The 18,870-nt window shown below is 39.1% G+C and overlaps 1 protein-coding gene across 1 annotated transcript in view; it reads right to left on the minus strand.

The window, feature by feature from the left end:
- The window catches only part of CCDC102B (coiled-coil domain containing 102B), a 257,611-nt gene that overhangs the window by 13,512 nt on the left and 225,229 nt on the right, over positions 1-18,870 (minus strand). Inside the window, exon 7 of the mRNA XM_005696959.3 lies at positions 18,634-18,804. Within this exon, the coding sequence (XP_005697016.1) occupies positions 18,634-18,804 (171 nt within the window). The remainder of the gene's footprint in view (positions 1-18,633; positions 18,805-18,870) is intronic.

The raw sequence follows: 18,870 nt of genomic DNA on the forward strand, positions 1-18,870 counted from the left end.
GAAACCAACTTTAAACAGTTTTACTCTCTCAATCACTGCAGATGATGGCTGCAGCCATGAAATTAAAAGATACTTGCTCCTTGGAAGAAAAGTTATGACATACCTAGACAGCATATTAAAAAGTAGAGACATTACTTTGCCAACAAATCAAAGCTATGGGTTTTTCCAGTAGTCATGTATGGATGTGAGAGTTGGACCATAAAGAAAGTTGAGCGCCGAAGAACTGATGCTTTTGAACTGTGGTGTTGGAGAAGATTCTTGAGAGTCCCTTGGACTGCAAGGAGATCCAACCAGTCCATTCTAAAGGAAGTTAGTCCTGAATATTCATTGGAAGGACTGATGCTGAAGCTGAAACTCCAATACTTTGGCTACCTGATGCGAAGAACGGACTCATTCGAAAAGACTCTGATGCTGGGAAAGATTGAAGGTGGGAGGAGAAGGGGACAACAGAGGATGAGATGGTTGGATGGCATTACTGACTCATCGGACAAGAGTTTGAGTAAACTCCAGGAGTTGGTGGTAGACAGGGAGGCCTGGCGTGCTGCAGCCCATGGGGTCACAAAGAGTCGGACACAACTGAGACAACTGAACTGAACTCTCCGTTTATATTGTGGTGGTGGTAGTTGTTCAGTCGCTAAGTCATGTCTGACTCGTGCAACCCCATGGACTGTAGGCTGCTAGGCTCCTCTCAATACAAAGTCATTTTACAATCCCTAAGATTCCTACATGTTAAAAATCTACAAAGCCTGTAGTCAAATATTTCTAAGTCTTAGGTTAAGACACATGCATAGCTGAAGACATGAAAACAAGATTGGGATCAAGAAGCACAGCAGAAGGTGAAACCCAAGAAACACTGATTTTTCTAGAAGCCTGGAGAGTAAGTTACTTTAAGAATGGGATTGATTGTGTCAAATTACTATAATATTTTGAGGAAGATGAAACCCAAGAATGGAGCTCTGGCTTTAAAAATGTGGAGCACATTTGTGACCTTGACAAGTTTGCATTAGTAAAGAGGCAGAGATCAAAAGTATCACTGTTATGATTAGAGAGAGAATGAAGGCTATGAAGATAAGAAGTTAATATCATATGTCTCTTTCAAGGATGTGCTGTAAAGGGAGGGAGTTAAATTTAATAGTGGCAGCAATGAGGTATTTAAAGGAAGTTGGTTTATTTTAAACATTATATATGTAAAATCTTTATACATGCATATGTATATACTTGTGAATGTGTACATATATATGTATATGTAATATATTATATATATATGTATATATAAAATATTTGCTAACCACATATAGAAATTGAGAAATTTCATCCATAGTACCAGATATATAGGAAGAATATGGGTGTTCCAGTTGATGCAAATTAGTTGAGTAGATGTGATGGTGAGAGTGCATATTCTGTATTCCACATTCCTGTTGTCTTTTTCCCTCAGTAAATTCAGCAGAAAGATTCTCAGCTCAGAATGTAGAGGAGTGAGGAGGGAGTAAAAGAGAGAGGAAGTGAAACAGTCATTTAGAAAAGTTAATGCTAGAACACTAAGATGCTACTTGAGATGAATTTAAGCCAAGACCTGTTAGCACAGCACTTGGTTCTCTAGTGCCATATGCAGGTGCAGACAAAGCAGAAGGTTGCATTCAACCAGAGCTTGAGTTTCACAAGTGAATTTCTGCAAAAGATATGGAGGCAAGGAGATGGAGGTATAGTGCAGAGAAAGGGCTGTAATGTTGAGACATCACATTTACGCCTAAGGATTGAAATAAAACATGGAGGTGGATAAATGACAATGTAAAGATGGTATCAATAACTGTATGCTCCAAGGGGTTGAAATTTTGTGGTTGGTATGGAGAAGGAAATGGCAATCCACTCCAGTACTATTGCCTGGAAAATCCCATGGACAGAGGAGCCTGGTAGGCTATAGTTCATGGGGTCACAAAGAGTCAGACACCACCGAGCAACTTCATGTTCACTGAAAAAATTAAACTGGAAAGAGAAGCTTATGTTTGGAGAGTTTGAGACCCAGAAGAAGGTGTAGTAATTGATGAAGGCAATGTTAAGTGTGACCTCGGGAGTAGGCTGGTAATGTCGAGTGAAGGACAAGATTATAGGAAGAATTTGGGGAACTGAGAGGGCACAGTGCTAAAAGCTGTTGTTTGGGGTTCTGTGCTCAGAGATAGCGTCAAAAAGAATAGAGGAGTGACATCACCAAGATGGCAACAGAGGGTGTTTCTTATTTCACACCCTCTCACAGGATGAACAGTTGGCAACTATTCATGGACAAGGCACCACCAGAGAAAATCCCAGGACACAGGAATGAGGCTGAGGTGTCCCCTGCACCAGAGAGACCGAGACAGACAGCGCTGGAAGGCGAGAGGGCCAGCCGCACACGGCCGTGCCCCCAGGCTGGGCCGTGCCTGGTTCCTGTCATCTGAGGCCGTAATGGATCGTGCCCGTCTTCTCCTTCAGGAGATCTGCCCTAAAAACCCCACCCACATGACTGCAAGAGCATTTTGTGATGGGGATGACTGTGCACTGACTCCAAGGATTCCTGGATGCTTTAGACTCATGCTTAGAACACGCATTTTGGATTTCTCTGGTGTAGACTCTGTACCAAAATGGTCTCAGTGTAGATCTGACATCCTGGTTCTGACTTCCCCCCTCCCCAGCCTCCAGAGAAAAGTTCTGGATCTCAGCTCTGACTCTGCTCTACCTTCTACTGCTCATTAGAGTCCTGCCCCATTGTATTGGGAAATATGATGATCACCTCTGAAACATACAATTCAGTCATTTGATGCACCGATTTCACTCCCAAAGTGATGGCTTTCAATCCAATATTCGATTCCCAAGAAGGAACAGGATTATACCTCTTCCTTTCCTAAGCTAATCAGGTACTTGAAGCAAACAAAAACACCAGACCTCTAGTGTGCTTTAAATTTATAACTTTAACCAAAAATAAAATATTTTCTGCTAATTAAAGCAATAAAATATGAAGATATAGTAAGAACATAGATATTATATCTTTAGGAGATGGCTGTATTTATTCATCTTGCATCAAAAAACACTCATTTTTCCTCCATGAAAGGAAAAATAGACCTGTTCGTTGTGCCACTATATTTTGGATTACAGTCATTATTGAAATGGGTCAAATTACAAATTTAAATATGTCTAATTTTCTGTGGTTTATAGTTTATTTGATTTCTGAACTATAGCAGAGCCACAGAAATGAACAGTTATAGGTCTGGTTTGTGTATCTTTTTAAACTTCCCAAGTTGTTAATTTATTACAGCATGATGGAGAAATGACTCATAAGAATTTCATAGTCTTAGAGTTCTGAGTGTTTAAATACAAATAGTCATTCCTTTTTTAATTATTCCAGTTTGAGCAACTCTAAAAAAATCATTTAACTTTTCACATTAGTTAAATACCAAAATGTCTTATAATAAATGACTTATTAAACGTCTTTTAAATGACAAAACTTAAAAATAAGACAAGTTCAAACATCATAATTTTTATTTTAGAAAGTTAAAAAACATGTATACTTGAAAGTAAAATAATTCCACTCGACATTGATTTCTCATTATATATTCCATATGAGTAAATTTTAAGGATTTTAATTCTTTTGACACAATAGAATGTCCCTTGTTTTATCTTACCAAAATATTTGGAATACTTTACTATTTAGCTCAACTGTGGTTTTTGCAAGGCAAGAATATTCTGACTAGAGCAGAAAAAAAAAAAATTGTTCCTGAATGTTCCCTTTGAAATGGCTCACCAGGGACTTGAAACACTAAGCTTTTATCAAAATGCATGGTAATCCAATATAGAAACAAAGATCCTAAAGAAAACTCTCTCTTTAAATGTTCATTTACAGAGAATAATATTGAATGCAGTGTTGCAAAATTACTGTGCAAATAATACGAAACTGTATAAAACCAGAGGATATATTTTTAATATGTATTTCAGCACCTGAATTGGTATCTTAACTCTTCTTCTCCACGTGTGACTATGGTCTTGTCATTTACTCACTCAGATTTCTATAATTGCTGTAATTAAGGGTCTAGTTTCAGGATTGTAGTAAGATTTATATGAGATAATAATTATATTAATACCTATATTAATGAATGAGTATAACTAATGTTTAGAACTTTATAATTAGGATTAAATATTATAAGATATTATGTTAAATACTGAAACATTCAATTAAGCACTGTTATCTACTATAAGATTAAACATTGAATATTTGATCTGAGACATAGATTAATTATGCATAATTTTTCACATTTTAGGAGATGGTGTTTTACTTTCCTCAAAGGTTTCATTAAATCAACTACCCCCATTTCAGTGGTAGAATTTATGTAATTCTACACATTATTCTTCACAGACAAGGGAAGGGTATCCATCCCAGAGAGGCTAAGTGATTAGCTTGAGATCACACCACTTGCAATGGACGTGTCAGTTTATTTCCAGATCTGAATCCAATCTTTTATGTTGCCCATTCTACCATACATGGTATCAAATACTCAGAAACTAGATATGAGTAGTGTTAAGAAAGACAGGTGGAAGGATATACTCAGTCATGGATCAGAAAGATACTACCGTTCATAAAATCATCTGCATCTCTTTTCACTCCACATGATTAAGATCCCTGGGCATTCTGGCGGGTTTGAGTCATCTGCTGTAGAGCAGAGTACCCCCTGGTGCCCATCACAGTTGCGTCCACTCACCCTGTGACCAAAGGCCCAGATGCTCCTCTTCTCAGCCCCCGGGAACAACCTGCACCAACCCCTGTACCGAACCCCTCTTAGATCTGTGTGAGAATCTCCCTGGGGTATGGACCAGACACCAAGTTAACACAAGATAAAACACATACACGTGACACAAAGAACATAATGTACAAAAAAACACGTTTAAACAAAAGCATTCACAAAATCGCACTAAGTGGCTGAACATGGAGAGAAGGGGATGGGAGTGAGATGTCAGTATAAAAGGAAATATGTAACTAGAGAAGATAGATTTGCATGAAGAATGAATGGTGCTGAGAAGTGAGATATCTCAACCAAAGAGGAAGAAAAAAACTGATTATTCTTTGCTGTGTTGTCTATTGTCTTTTTTCCTAATGAGGACTTGCATTTTTCAGAGCATAAACAAGTAGAAACAATAGAACTGGATGAAAAATGCTAATAAAGTATCAGACATTGTTCAAAAGAAGAAAAAAAATATGTTGTCGTTGTTCAGTCACTCAGTCGTGTCTGACTCTTTGTGACCCCATGGACTGCAGCACGCCAGGCTTCCCTGCCCTTCACTATCTCCCTGAGTTTGCTTAAATTCATGTCCGTTGAGCTGGTGGTCTAAAAGTGTTGCCTAGAGTTAAGAGGAGAGGGAAACACTAACAAATGACCATGCTCTAAAGTCTTCCATATAACCTGTCCTTAAAACATGCTGATTTTACTAAGTTCTTATCACACGCTATATTTTCTACACACAAGTCGAAAGAGTTTCAGCTTAGAATACAGCACACATGATGCATTTGGTTTGTTATTAAGTTCTGAAGGGGGTCTAACTTTCCCTTTTTTTTCCCTCCTAGTTTTTTGATTGGCAAACAAAATAATAGAATGTAGTTAACACGAGAAAATACAATTTATAATATGCAGAACACGAATCAACGTAAGTATAAAGAATTCCAAAGCAAGGCAAAGTGAAAGTCACTCAGTCATGTCTGACTATTTATGACTGTAGCCTGCCAGGCTCCTCTGTCCATTGGATTCCCAGGCCAGAATACTGGATTGGGTTGCCATACCCTTTCTCCAGGGGATCTTCCTGACCAGGGATCTAAGCTCAGTCTTCTACATTGTAGGGAGATTCTTTACCACTACTGCCACCTGGGAAATCCCAAAGCAAAGCAAAGTGAGGTATATATTATTTTGGACTAAGGAGATGGAGCATTACTGAAGTAATGCTCAAAATTCTCCAAGTTAGGCTTGAACGGTACGTGAATCAAGAACTTCCAGATGTACAAGCTGGATTTGGAAAAGGCAGAGGAACCAGAAATTAAACTGCCAACATATGTTGGGTCATCAAAAAAAGCAAGAGTACCAGAAAAACATTTACCTCTGCTTTATTGACTATGCCAAAGCCTTTGACTGTGTGGATCAAAACAAACTGTGGAAAATTCTTCAAAAGATGTGAATATCAGACCATCTGACCTGCCTCCTAAGAAAACTTTTTTGCAGGTCAAAAAGCAACTGTTAGAACTGGACATGGAAAAAATCGACTGGTTCCAAATTAGGGAAGGAGTACATCAAGGCTATATATTGTCACCCTGCTTATTTAACTTCTATACAGAGTACATCATACAAAATGCTGGGATGGATAAAGCACAAGCTGGAATCAAGATTGCTGGGGGAAATATCAATAACATCAGATATGCAGATGACACCACCCTTATAGCAGAAAATAAAGAGGAACTAAAGAGCCTCTTGATGAAAGTGAAATAGGAGAGTGAAAAAGCTGGCTTAAAACTCAACATTCAGAAAACTAAGATCCTGACATCTGGTTCCATCACTTCATGGCAAATAGATGGGGGAAACAATGGAAGCAGTGACAGACTTTATCTTTTGGGGCTCCAAAATCACTGCAGATGGTGACTACAGCCATGAAATTAAAAGACGCTTGCTCCTTGGAAAAAAGATATGACATACCTAGACAGTGTATTAAAAAGCAGAGACATCACTTTGTCAACAAAGGTCCATCTAGTCAAGCTATGGTTTTTCCAGTAGTCATATATGGATGTGAGAGTTAGACCATAAAGAAAGCTGAGCACCAAAGAATTGATGCTTTTGAACTGTGGTGTTGGAGAAGACTCTTGAGAGTCCCTTGGACTGCAAGGAGATCAAGCCAGTCAATCCTAAAGGAAATCATGATTTCCTGATTATTCATTGGAATCTGAATATTCATTGGAAGGACTGATGCTGAAGCAGAAGCTCCAATACTTTGACCACCAGATGTGAATAACTGACTCATTGGTAAAGACACTGATGCTGGGAAAGACTGAAGGCAGGAGGAGAAGGGGGTTACACAGGATGAGATGGTTGGATGGTTTGAGCCTTCTCAAACTCAATGGACATGAGCTTGAGCAGGCTCCAGGAGTCGGTGATGGATAGCAGCCTGGTATGCTGCAGACCATGGGGTCACAAAGATATGGACAAGACTGAGTGACTGAACTGACTGAAGGAAATGGAAGTAGGGGTCTAAGGCTTAAGGGGAAAGTAAAGGCCAGGAGAAGCTGTTATATTATTTTAGATAGTAAGAGGGGCAGTTCAAAATTCTGAGTCTTTGGGCTTCTTTTCAGTTCTAAATAATACACATGCCAGAGTGGCACAACTTGGGATGCTGCTGCTGCTGCTAAGTTGCTTCAGTCGTGTCTGACTCTGTGCAACCCCATAGACGGCAGCCTACCAGGCTCCTCCATCCCTGGGATTCTCCAGGCAAGAACACTGGACTGGGTTGCCATTTCCTTCTCCAATGCATGAAAGTGAAAAGTGAAAGTGTAGTTGCTCAGTCATGTCTGACTCTTCGCAACCCCATGGACTGCAGCCTACCAGGCTCCTTTGTCCATGTGAGTTTCCAGGCAAGAGTACTTGGGATGGCTTGTCCTAAATCCCTTTAAGGACAATCTAGCTGGTTGGTAGGGTAAAGAAAGAGCAAGATCATGATAAATGATTGCAGGAAGTGGTACCCTTCAAACTATCCACAGAAAGAGGATTTATTAGGATTTAGATTAGCTGTGTATAGTGATGAGGATGCAAGACTTCTGCTCATGTTATCGTGCCATGATGTCTTTATTTTAAGGGCACTTGAGACAGTTTTGGACTTCCCTGGTGATCTGATGGTACAGAATCTTCCTGCAATGCAGGAGACCTGGGTTCAATTCCTAGGTCAGGAAGATCTCCTGGAGAAGAGAATGGACAGTATTATTGAAAGCTGGCCCACTAAGGGGCACAACTGTACTGGTCTTTGCCCATATATTCCAGTTGAGGTGTCAGATGATAAATAATTAAAACGAACACATAAATAGCCTTTAAGCACTGGAAGGAAAAGAAATATGGCCAATTCTTTCTTGCATCCTATAAATACCACCATCTTGACACTGATTTTACACATTTAACTTCAAACATTTATGTTGGGCTATCCCCAGCGACACTATAAACCTCTTCTGGGGAAGAACTCAGGTGTATTCTAACATCTAACAGAGAAATGCAGTTCAGTCGCTCAGTCATGTCCAGCTATTTGTGACCCAATGGACTGCAGCACGCCAGGTTTTCCTGTCCATCACCAACTCCTGGAGCTTGCTCAGACTCATGTCCATCGAGTCAGTGATGCCATCCAACCATCTCATCCAGGAAGTAATAAATGGACTAGGCTGGTTTTTGCAGTTCAGTTCAGATCCTGAATCACTGGTCACCACTTCTGTCCCCACATGAACTTGAACCTGGCCTCTTTATTATTTATTTTTAACCTTAACCTGAAACACTTCCCACATCTTTTTCATAGATAAATTCAAATTTCAGTCTATCACCATTCTCACAGTCTTAAAATTAGCAGAGTGTAAGTTAATGAGATTTCCCCAAAATATATTTAGGGCTAGGAAAAAAGGTCTGTGCCCTTCCAAATAAAGACTTGTTTAAAAATCAACTGTTAATTTAGATAATTAATGTTCTGAAGGTTTAAACAAAGTGTCTCTCACATTCATCATTGCTGATGATATCAGACTTTTGGAAAGATACACCTTTTTGACACTGAGAGCATTAAAATGCAAAGCCAGAATTAGCTAAACTGTAATAAGGTGATTAAGGTGATAATTACTAAGTGTAAAGCCACACCGACAAATGCATTTAGCAAAACACTAGCATTTTCAGTATGAACTTACATTGTTCATAGTATCTTATTTTTTCCATCTATTTAAGTGATTTTCCATCTTTTGAACTTCTCTCAAAACTAGAAGATCATGTCAATTAGTTTCACAAATTACTATGATACAGGTACAAACTACAATGGACTAAAAGCCTGGTTTCTGTAGCAAGCCATTTCATTTATACTCTACTGGTAAAATCTGTTACTGTAAATGTGTGTATTTGGTGGGGACCAAAGTTATGAATTTGAGTTTCAATGGCAGCAGTCTTTTCTCCTTAGGCCCCACCCATAAAAATTGACGGCTACTAGAGATAAGTCTTGAGTATTGATATTTTTACAACCCAATCAGAAATGAGCAGAAAACCTAGAGACTTCCCCAAAGATGTACAGATGGTTAGGAGGCACATGAAAAGATGCTCAACGTCACTAATTATAAGAGAAATGCCAGTAAAAATTACAGTGAGATACACCAGTCAGAATGGCCATCATCAATGTCTACAAACAATAGATGCTGGAGAGGGTTTGAAAAAAGGGAACTCTCTTGCTCTGCTGGTGGGAATGTAAATTGGCGCAGCTGCTCTCAACAGCAGCACGAAGGTTCTTTAAGAAACTAAGAATAGTTTCCATACGATCCAGCAATCCCACTCCTGGACATATATCTGGAGAAAACCATGGTTTGAAAGAATACATGTACCCCAGTGTTCACTGCAGTGCTGTATTCAATAGCCAAGACATGGGAGCAACCCAAATGTCCACTGACAGATGAACAGATAAAGAAGATGTGGTATATTTATGCAATGGCTGTTACTCAGCCATTAAAAAGAATGGAATTGAAACATGTATAATATCATATATGAAACGAATCGCCAGTCCAGGTTCAATGAATGATACTGGATGCTTGGGGCTGGTGCACTGGGAAAACCCAGAGGGATGGTACGGGGAGGGAGGAGGGAGGGGGGTTCAGGATGGGGAACACGTGTATACCTGTGATGGATTCATGTTGATGTATGACAAAACCAATACAATATTGTAAAGTAATTAACCTCCAATTAAATAAATTTATATTAAAAAATAAAAAGAATGGAATAATACCATTTGCAGCAATATAGATGGACTGAAAGATTATCATACCAAGTGAAGTAAGTCAAATATCATATGACATCGTCTCTATGTGGAATCTTAAAAAAAATTGAACTTATTTACAAAACAGAAACCAATTTACAGCCTCAGAAAACAAAACGATTACCAAAAGGAAAGGCTGGGAATTTGACCTTGACATAAAGACACTATTATATTTAAAACAGATAACCAGCAAGGACCTACTGTTGGCACAGGAAACTGTATTCAATATTCTGTAATAAACTAAATGGGAAAAGATTTGAAAAAGAGCAGATACATGTATATGTATAACTGAATCATTTCGTTGAACACCTGAAACTAACACAACATTGTTATTCAACTATACTCCAATATAAATTTTTAAAAACAGATCTAAGGTTGAAAAAAATAAAATATTCCAAAGGGTTTTTATTGTGCAGACAGGTTAGACAATCATATTAGACTGTGACCTTTACACTGGGAATATATTTGATCTATAGCTGAGTACTTACACCAAGTCTTAGTTCAATGAAGAAATCCATGAACTCCTGGAAGTATGAAAGTCATCTCGAAGTTAACTGATTCTTCTTTCCCTCACCACAGAGCTTTTATTTGTCAGTTACCATAGGCTCCTTCTCACCTGCTTCGTTTGTGAATTGTAGGTATCTAGGACTTCTCTGGTGGCTCAGACAGTAATGAATCTGCTGGCAATGCGAAAGAACTGATTTGATCCCTGGGTTGGGAAGATCCCCTAGAGAAGCGAATGGCTACCCAATCCAGTATTTCTGCCTGGAGAATTCCATGGAGAGGAATCTGGCAGGCTACAGTCCATGGGATAACAAAGAGTCAGACACGACTGAGCAACTAACACACAGGGACTAAGAACTACTTGATCCCTGATTTACATCTCTTTTAACACAGAAGAATCACTGAATATTTTCAAAGTCCTCTTACTAATAGAATCTATTATTTAAAAATATATAGAAAAATCAAGAGTAGGTATGGAGCTACAATAAGGGAATAATCACTGCAGATGGGACAGCAGCCATGAAATTAAAAGACACTTGCTCCTTGGAAAAAAGTTATGACCAACCTAGACAGCATATTCAAAAGCAGAGACATTACTTTGCCAACAAAAGTCCATCTAGTCAAAGCTATGGTTTTTCCAGTAGTCATGTATGGATGTGAGAGTTGGACTATAAAGAAAGCTGAGTGCCAAGGAATCGATGCTTTCGAACTGTGGTGTTGGAGAAGACTCTTGTGAGTCCTTTGGACTGCAAGGAGATTTAACCTGTCCATCCTAAAGGAAATCAGTCCTGAATATTCATTGGAAGGATCAATGCTGAAGCTCTAATACTTTGGCCAGCTGATGCGAAGAACTAACTCATTGCAAAAACCCCTAGTGCTGGGAAAGACTGAAGGTGGGAGGAAAAGGGGACGGCAGAGGATGAGATGGTTGGATGGCATCACCAACTCAACGGACATGAGTTTGAGTAAGCTCCAGGAGCTGGTGATGGAGAGGGAGGCCTGGCATGCTACAGTCCAGGGGGTTGCAAAGAGCTGGTCATTACTGAGCAACTGAACTGAACGGAATAATATAATAACATATATCATATATAATAATAATGGCCACACTAAGGAAGGAGTTTAACAAAAAGAAGCAGTTTAAATTGAGAGTAAATCCAATTAACAACTTGGCAAACTGAGCAGTACATTTTTAGCTTTATAAATACATCACTTGAGATTTGAACTCACTTTTGCAACAGTTAAGACGCAGTTAAGATTTTACATAACAGCCAATATTTCCAGTTTGACCTGTCATTTAGAGGCAAAGAAAATTAGTAATTCTGAATGTATCAACAGCCATATTATATTCATATCCTTTAACTCAATAATCCCACTTCTGTTCATTCAGTTCAGTCACTCAGTCATGCCTGACTGTGACCCTGCGGACCACAGCACACCAGGCTTCCCTATCCATCAACAGCTCCCAGAACTTGCTCAAACTCATGTCCAACGAGTCGGTGATGCCATTCAACCATCTCATTCTCTGTCGTCCCCTTCTCCTCCTATCTTCAATCTTTCCCAACATCAGGTCTTTTCCAATGAGTCAGTTCTTCCCATCAGGTGGCCAAAGTACTGGAGTTTCAGCTTCAACATCAGGCCTTCCAATATATATTCAAGACTTATTTCTTTAGGATGGACTGGTTGGTTCTCCTTACAGTCCAAGGGACTCATAAGAGTCTTCTCCAACACTACAGTTCAAAAGTATCAATTCTTTGGCGCTCAGCTTTCTTTATAGTCCAACTCTCATATCCATACATGACTACTGCAAAAACCATAGCTTTGACTAGACAGACCTTTGTTGGCAAAGTAATGTCTCTGCTTTTTAATATGCTGTCTAGGTTGGTCATAGCTTTTCTTGCAAGGGGCAAGTGTCTTTTAACTTCATGGCTGCAGTCACTGTCTCTCATTGTTTCCATTGTTTCCTCATCTATTTGCCATGAAGTGATGGGACTAGATGCCATGATCTTAGTTTTTTTAATGTTGAGCTATAAGCCAACTTTTCCAATTTCCTCTCTCACTTTCATCAAGAGGCTCTTTAGCTCCTCTTTGTTTTCTGCCATAGGGTGGTATCATCTGCATATCTGAGGTTAGCGATGTTCTCCCTGCAGTCTTGATTCCAGCATGTGCTTCATCCAGCCCGGCATTTTGCATGAGTACTCTGCATAGAAGTTAAATAAGCGGGGTGACAATATACAGCTTGACATACTTCTTTCCTGATTTGGAACCAGTCTGTTGTTCCACATCCACTTCTAACTGTTGCTTCTTGACCTGCATACAGATTTCTCAGGAGGGAAGTAAAGGTGATCTGGTAGAGTTTTCCACATTTTGTTGTGATCCACTCAATCAAAGGCTTTGGCATAGTCAATAGAGCAGAAGTAGATGTTTTTCTGGAGCTCTCTTGCTTTTTCCATGATCCAGCGGATGTTGGCAATTTGACCTCTGGTTCCTCTGCCTTTCCTAAATCCAACTTGAACATCAGGAAGTTCATGGTTCACGTATTGCTGAAGCCTGGCTTGGAGAACTTTAAGCATTACTTTCCTAGCATGTGAGATGAGTGCCATTGTGCAGTGGTGTGAACATTCTTTGGCATTGCCTCTCTTTGGGATTGGAATGAAAACTGACCTTTTCCAGTCCTGTAGCCACTGCTGAGTTTTCCAAATTTGCTAACATATAGAGTGCAGCACTTTCACAGCATTATCTTTTAGGATTTGAAAAAGCTCAACTGGAATTCCATCACCTCCACTAGCTTTGTTTGTGTTGATGCTTCCTAAGGTCCAGTTGACTTTGCATTCCAGGATATCTGGCTCTGGGTGAGTGATCACACCATCGTGGTTATCCAGGTCATGTAATCTCACTTAGAAGACTTTTTCTTCCCAGTAGAGGATAAAAGTTCTGTACCTTTGAATCTTGAACTTGGAAGTTAATCATCCTATAACTTATAGTTGGCCCTATATGTCTGCACTTTCAACCAACTATGGACTGGGTTGTACTGTACTATTTACTATTTAAAAATATCTTCCTAGTAAGTGGACCCACACAGTTCAAACCCATGTTGTTCAAGGGTCAACTGTACATGACAACAGTCATGGTAAAGTTATGTTGAAAAAAAAATACAAATGAGATTCAGTAAAGAAGGGTTGGTTTATTAAATAATTTATATCCAAGGAGATAAATATTACACCCTTCATTGAAATACCAAGTATGAAAAGTACACAGCAGCAAGAAAGCTATGGTAACTGACTGAGTATATTATTTGCAAATGATGACTACATCTCTGCATAAAAATTGCCTGGGCATTTGAAGTTAATATACATTGAAGTAACAGGATATGATGGTAAGATATTAGCTGATTTTTTTTCCTTTTATTTTTCCTTCTTTATATGATATAGGATTGCTTTGAAAAATTTAAAATAGTCCTTGGCAAGCCTCATCTCACTCAGTCCTTCAGTCTTCTTAATACTAGTCATACAGTGTAAAGTACCGATGTGTCAGAGTAATTGTTTATATTATACTCCTTGTTTCTTAGGTACTGCCTTTTTGGTCTTTACTAACTTTGCTTACTGCATCATTTTATTATTCATTAGGCTACTTTTCACACCATATTTATTACAGTGGTCAGTTATTTTAGTATTTTAATGTGGATATATATGTAATTATTTCTGCCTTACAGTAGTGAAGTCTCAATTAAATTTTGCCATCATATATGTTCACAGAAAGACTTCAATAAAATGATGAGAAAAGAATGTTTAACTTCTAATAAACACATGTCAAATTAGATTTGGGGGGTAATTTGCTTAAAGAAAACCAACTCGTTCAAAAAAAGAATTTTTTAATTTGCTCCTTCCTTTAATCAGACCCTGGGTTTTCTCTCATGGGCCTCCAAATATCTATTTTTCTCTACTGTATAGAGGATTAATATCTCATTTTCATTTATTTAAAATTTGTTGACTTGTGGGAGTTGGGAACTTTGTATTTGACAGTTCCAATTAAACATTAATCTCAACTAATTGCAATTTGAACAATTTGCTACTGTGAAATTAAAAAGCTCAGCAGTGAAACTGACAGAATTTTCTTTGCTTCTCAATGATAAGTCAAATTATAGAAATGTTGGCTGCTATCTAATGCAAAATCTTATTTCCATAAGGAATATTTTCATGCCCAGTCATCAGAAAGAGGGATGACCTTTAATCAGAGAAAAATTGAAGACTGACAACTTCAATTAAGTAATCCAGATTACAGAGCCATATAAGTTGATCCTGCTTTGGATCAGTCACCTCTGGTGATCAACTGGTTGGATGTAGAGGTGCAGAACATTGAACTATTTTATGTTTTGAATGTGTATTTCAACATCTATTTTTAAGCTTCAAACATGAAGTGTGTCCAAATACTTATCCACAAGGAATTATATAGTTCCAAAAGATTCTATTTCAAAGCCCCACAAATTCCATTTGCCAAACAAGTCACATGCCCACCATTTATGCTTGGGAACTATATTCCTTGCACAGATGGGGCAACAAGTAATAAAATACACACCCATACCTTTTCACTCCTTCCCCAAGAGAAATTACCCAAGCAGCCTTCCAACCACAGCCTAGGCCTCGAAGATCTGCTATTTCACATCTCAATATGCCTTCTCTTGTTCCAGAAATCTATGTGCTCAAAAGGAAAGTAATTCATACCCTCAACATCCTACACTGCAACTACAGCAAGAAAATTATAATAAAAACTTTCATACTGATAAGGGAAATAGAAGCTATTTATAAAATCTAACTTGGCAGATATTTCAGGAAGCTCATGTCTTGCTCATGGGGAAAGCTGTTGTGTTTTGCCTGGGCCTCCCCAGGTGGCTCAGTGGTAAAGAATCTGCCTGCCAATGCAGGAGACCCAGGAGACACGGGTTCAATCCCTGGGTTGGGGAGATCCCCTGGAGGAGGAAATGGCAACCCACTCCAGTATTCTTGCCTGGAGAATCCTGTGGGCAGAGCAGCATATCAGGCTACAGTCCATGGGGTCGCAAAGACTCAGACACAACTGAGCAACTAAGCCTAACGCATGCTGAGCAAGCCTCCTGATAACAGTTGCCGAGTCACTGCTTTTCTAATGTCCTTGGCGTTGTTCTGTAGTTGGTCTTTCCTCACTACACACTCTGTCCATATTTGAATATGGCTCTGGATATTACTCCCTGTGTTCTGGTGTTGACAGCATTGCTCAGCCCACAACCTTTGGAGGAACTGAATGTTCTTTTAAATCTTGAGAAATCAGTCTCTTTTATCCCAGGCTGGAAACTCATTTATCAGCATATTTTTCACAAAAGCTTGCAGCCTTTTTGTTTTTCTTTTGATTTCAGTAAATTCCACAGGTCAGCTGTCCCATGTATAATTCTCTGGGAGGCGTTGATTGTCTCTGAGCTACCTGTAGCTGCCTTGAATCTGTGGGATATTCCGGGAGAGGCACAATCTGTCTCCTCCCTGTGCCATTTCATTCAATTTCAAGGATTTACAGAAAATGACCTTAATGAAGAGCTTTTAACAACAGGCTTGAAAGCCACACCACTAAATTGGCCCTTGCCTAAAAGCTCAACCTTAAATAATGTTCGTTGCTCAAAGCCAAGCTCAGTTTTCTGTCTTAGCATTTGCAAATGAAAATCAGACCCTGGCAGTCACACAACACTTAAATTTCCGTATTGCCTTACATATCTCTTTGAAAATTCAACAAGTCTTTTCGGAATTCATCTTTCCTTTGGGCACTTGTCAAAGGCAATAGTAGCAGACAAACAAACGAAAATATTAGCCACATACCTATTCATCTAAAAACCACAAGCTCATTCTGTCCATCATCTGCTTTCCAAGGCATTACAGGAAATAATGTACCAAAGCTTTTGAGACTCCACAAAATGGGCTGTCTTCATTCTCACCTGCAATAAGCTTTCTTACCAACTGCATATAGCACCAGAGCCAATGTCATGTAATTTTGACAGGCTATTTTTGTTTGAAGGACTATACCAGTCAGCCTTAGCTAAGTTTTCCAAACTGTCAGTGGCTTACCACAATAAATATTGATTTTTGTTTTACCCATGTGGATCAGTCTGGGTCCGTAAGGGCTCTGCTCCAAAGCCTTCCTGTTTCAGAATTCGTGCTGAGAGAATGATGTCAATTTTGGACCTGCTGGCCTCATGACATGAGACACAGCAGGAAAAGACACATGGGAGAAGAGGCATGTTGGGTTCACAAAGCTCTGGACAGTGTGGCACATGGAGCTTCTGCTTCTTGGGCAAAGCAAATGTCGCATGTCCCAAGACTGACGATGATGTGGGGAGACTGATTCTCTTACAGGGAAGGGCAACTAATATAAGCCTTCTGAAGACCACAGATGTTTTTAACATTCCCCAATTAGACGGCTGAATCGGATCTCTGGAAACTAGTACTTCATTAGCCCTGGAACACTGCGTATTATCACAGTTTCCTTCCTGATGATTCAGTCCCAAGCAACTTCTTAAAGCTGATATTGGCAACCACAAAAGTTTATTTACCACCTTCTGTAACAAATGCATGTATATCAAAACTATTCACAGGAATAAAGACGACAATGAAATAAAAACCCCAAACCATTCTCTTGAGACTGCCTCTATTCCTCTCCTGACTTATTCTTCCACAGTCCAGCTTTACCACCCATGTACATCATTAAAAAGAACATGTACGTCTTCATAAAAAGAGACATCAAGGATAAAATGCCCATGGACAAGTCAGCTATAGTAAGACCAGGGGGTGATATATGAGCCTCACACTGGTCAAATAATTCTATTTTCATGGATGTTATTAGGTAAGATCTGGTTTGCTTGACTGCAACAGATTGGATGAAAAATTTAAATCTTCAAAGGGGGACTGTGCTCTGTTATTGAATCACCCCTTGGAAAAACAATTTCCATTTTCTTTTTTAAATTTCCAACTGTTTGGCAGTATCTGCAAACATTCTTTTTAACCAGGGAACTAATTATTTTTGCCTCGAAAGTTGGCCGACAGGAGCAGATGCAGTGCTTGGAACCCCATCTGAAATAGCTGCCTCCATGGGTGATGGATGCGCTCACACTGACAGGGGGACTGTTTCACTCAAGAAAACTCTCTTTGTAACTGCAGCTGAAGTCCTCCCGGTCACAGGTGTACCGTTAAGGTATCACATTCTTAAACATGCCATAGACCATTAGGTAGTTGACGTTTCACGACATAACTGAGATGCCTATGTTCTTATCAGAAAGCACTGGAGAGGATATATATATCATAACATAATCACAACATACATCATATTTCTACAAGATGTAAAATTAAAGCTTAAAACACCAACTTTTTTTTGCAAAACAAATAGGAGATATTTATTATGTGAATGTGTAGGAAGGACAGGAGGGACTGTGAAAGGGCTACATTTTAGTAGACACATTTGCCTGCAATGTGGGAGACCTGGGTTAGATCCCTAGGTCGGGAAAATCCCCTGGAGAAGGGAATGACAACCCACTTCAGTATTCTTGTTGGAGAATTCCATGGACAGAGGAGCCTGGCTGGCTACAGTCCATGGGGTCACAAAGAGCTGGACACAACTGAGCCACTAACACTTTTTGTTCAAAGAGTCCTAAGGATTTTATCTATTATTTGTTCAATAATCTTAGCCAGTCTTGTGGTTTTAAATATTGTGTATTAACACATGACCACCACCAGATTTATATCTCCAGCATTAACTGCTCCTCTGGATGTCTCTATATATCTGATTTCCATTAAAACATCAAGTTTTAATGATACCAATGATACCCCGCCCACCCAACCACACCCCCAAGCTGAAACATATTTGAAGCTATAGGGCACATGTAACAAATGCCCAACACCACAAAAAACAAGCATGTTTCCTATGTAATACTTTCCTCTTTCCTTATGCTTTTTAGTTGATTTCAAATTTTAAATGTGAAGTTTTTATATCAAGTAATGCCATTTGCTAGTAAAAAAGAAAATGCTTTTGCTATGCTATCAAATGCTATTTTGAATCTATCTAAAATGTGTTCCACTTAAAAAGTACCTTGTCTTCTTTTTGGTTGAGTCCCCATTTTAGTTCTTCGACTTGAAGTCTCAGTTTCTTCACTTCGGCTTCATTTTGATCCACGAGGTTGTTGGCGCGAGTCAGTTCTGCTGTCTTTGCCTGGTACTGTCTGCTTAGCTTACAGTAGGCATGCTGAAGGTCCACCAGTTCCTTTTAGAAGAAAACAAGGATCCCATTATTTATAGCTTGCTCTGATAAAATCAGAGGATGGGCAAC

This window comes from Capra hircus, chromosome 24 (assembly GCF_001704415.2).
Source record: "Capra hircus breed San Clemente chromosome 24, ASM170441v1, whole genome shotgun sequence".
Classification (NCBI taxonomy): Eukaryota; Metazoa; Chordata; class Mammalia; order Artiodactyla; family Bovidae; genus Capra; species Capra hircus.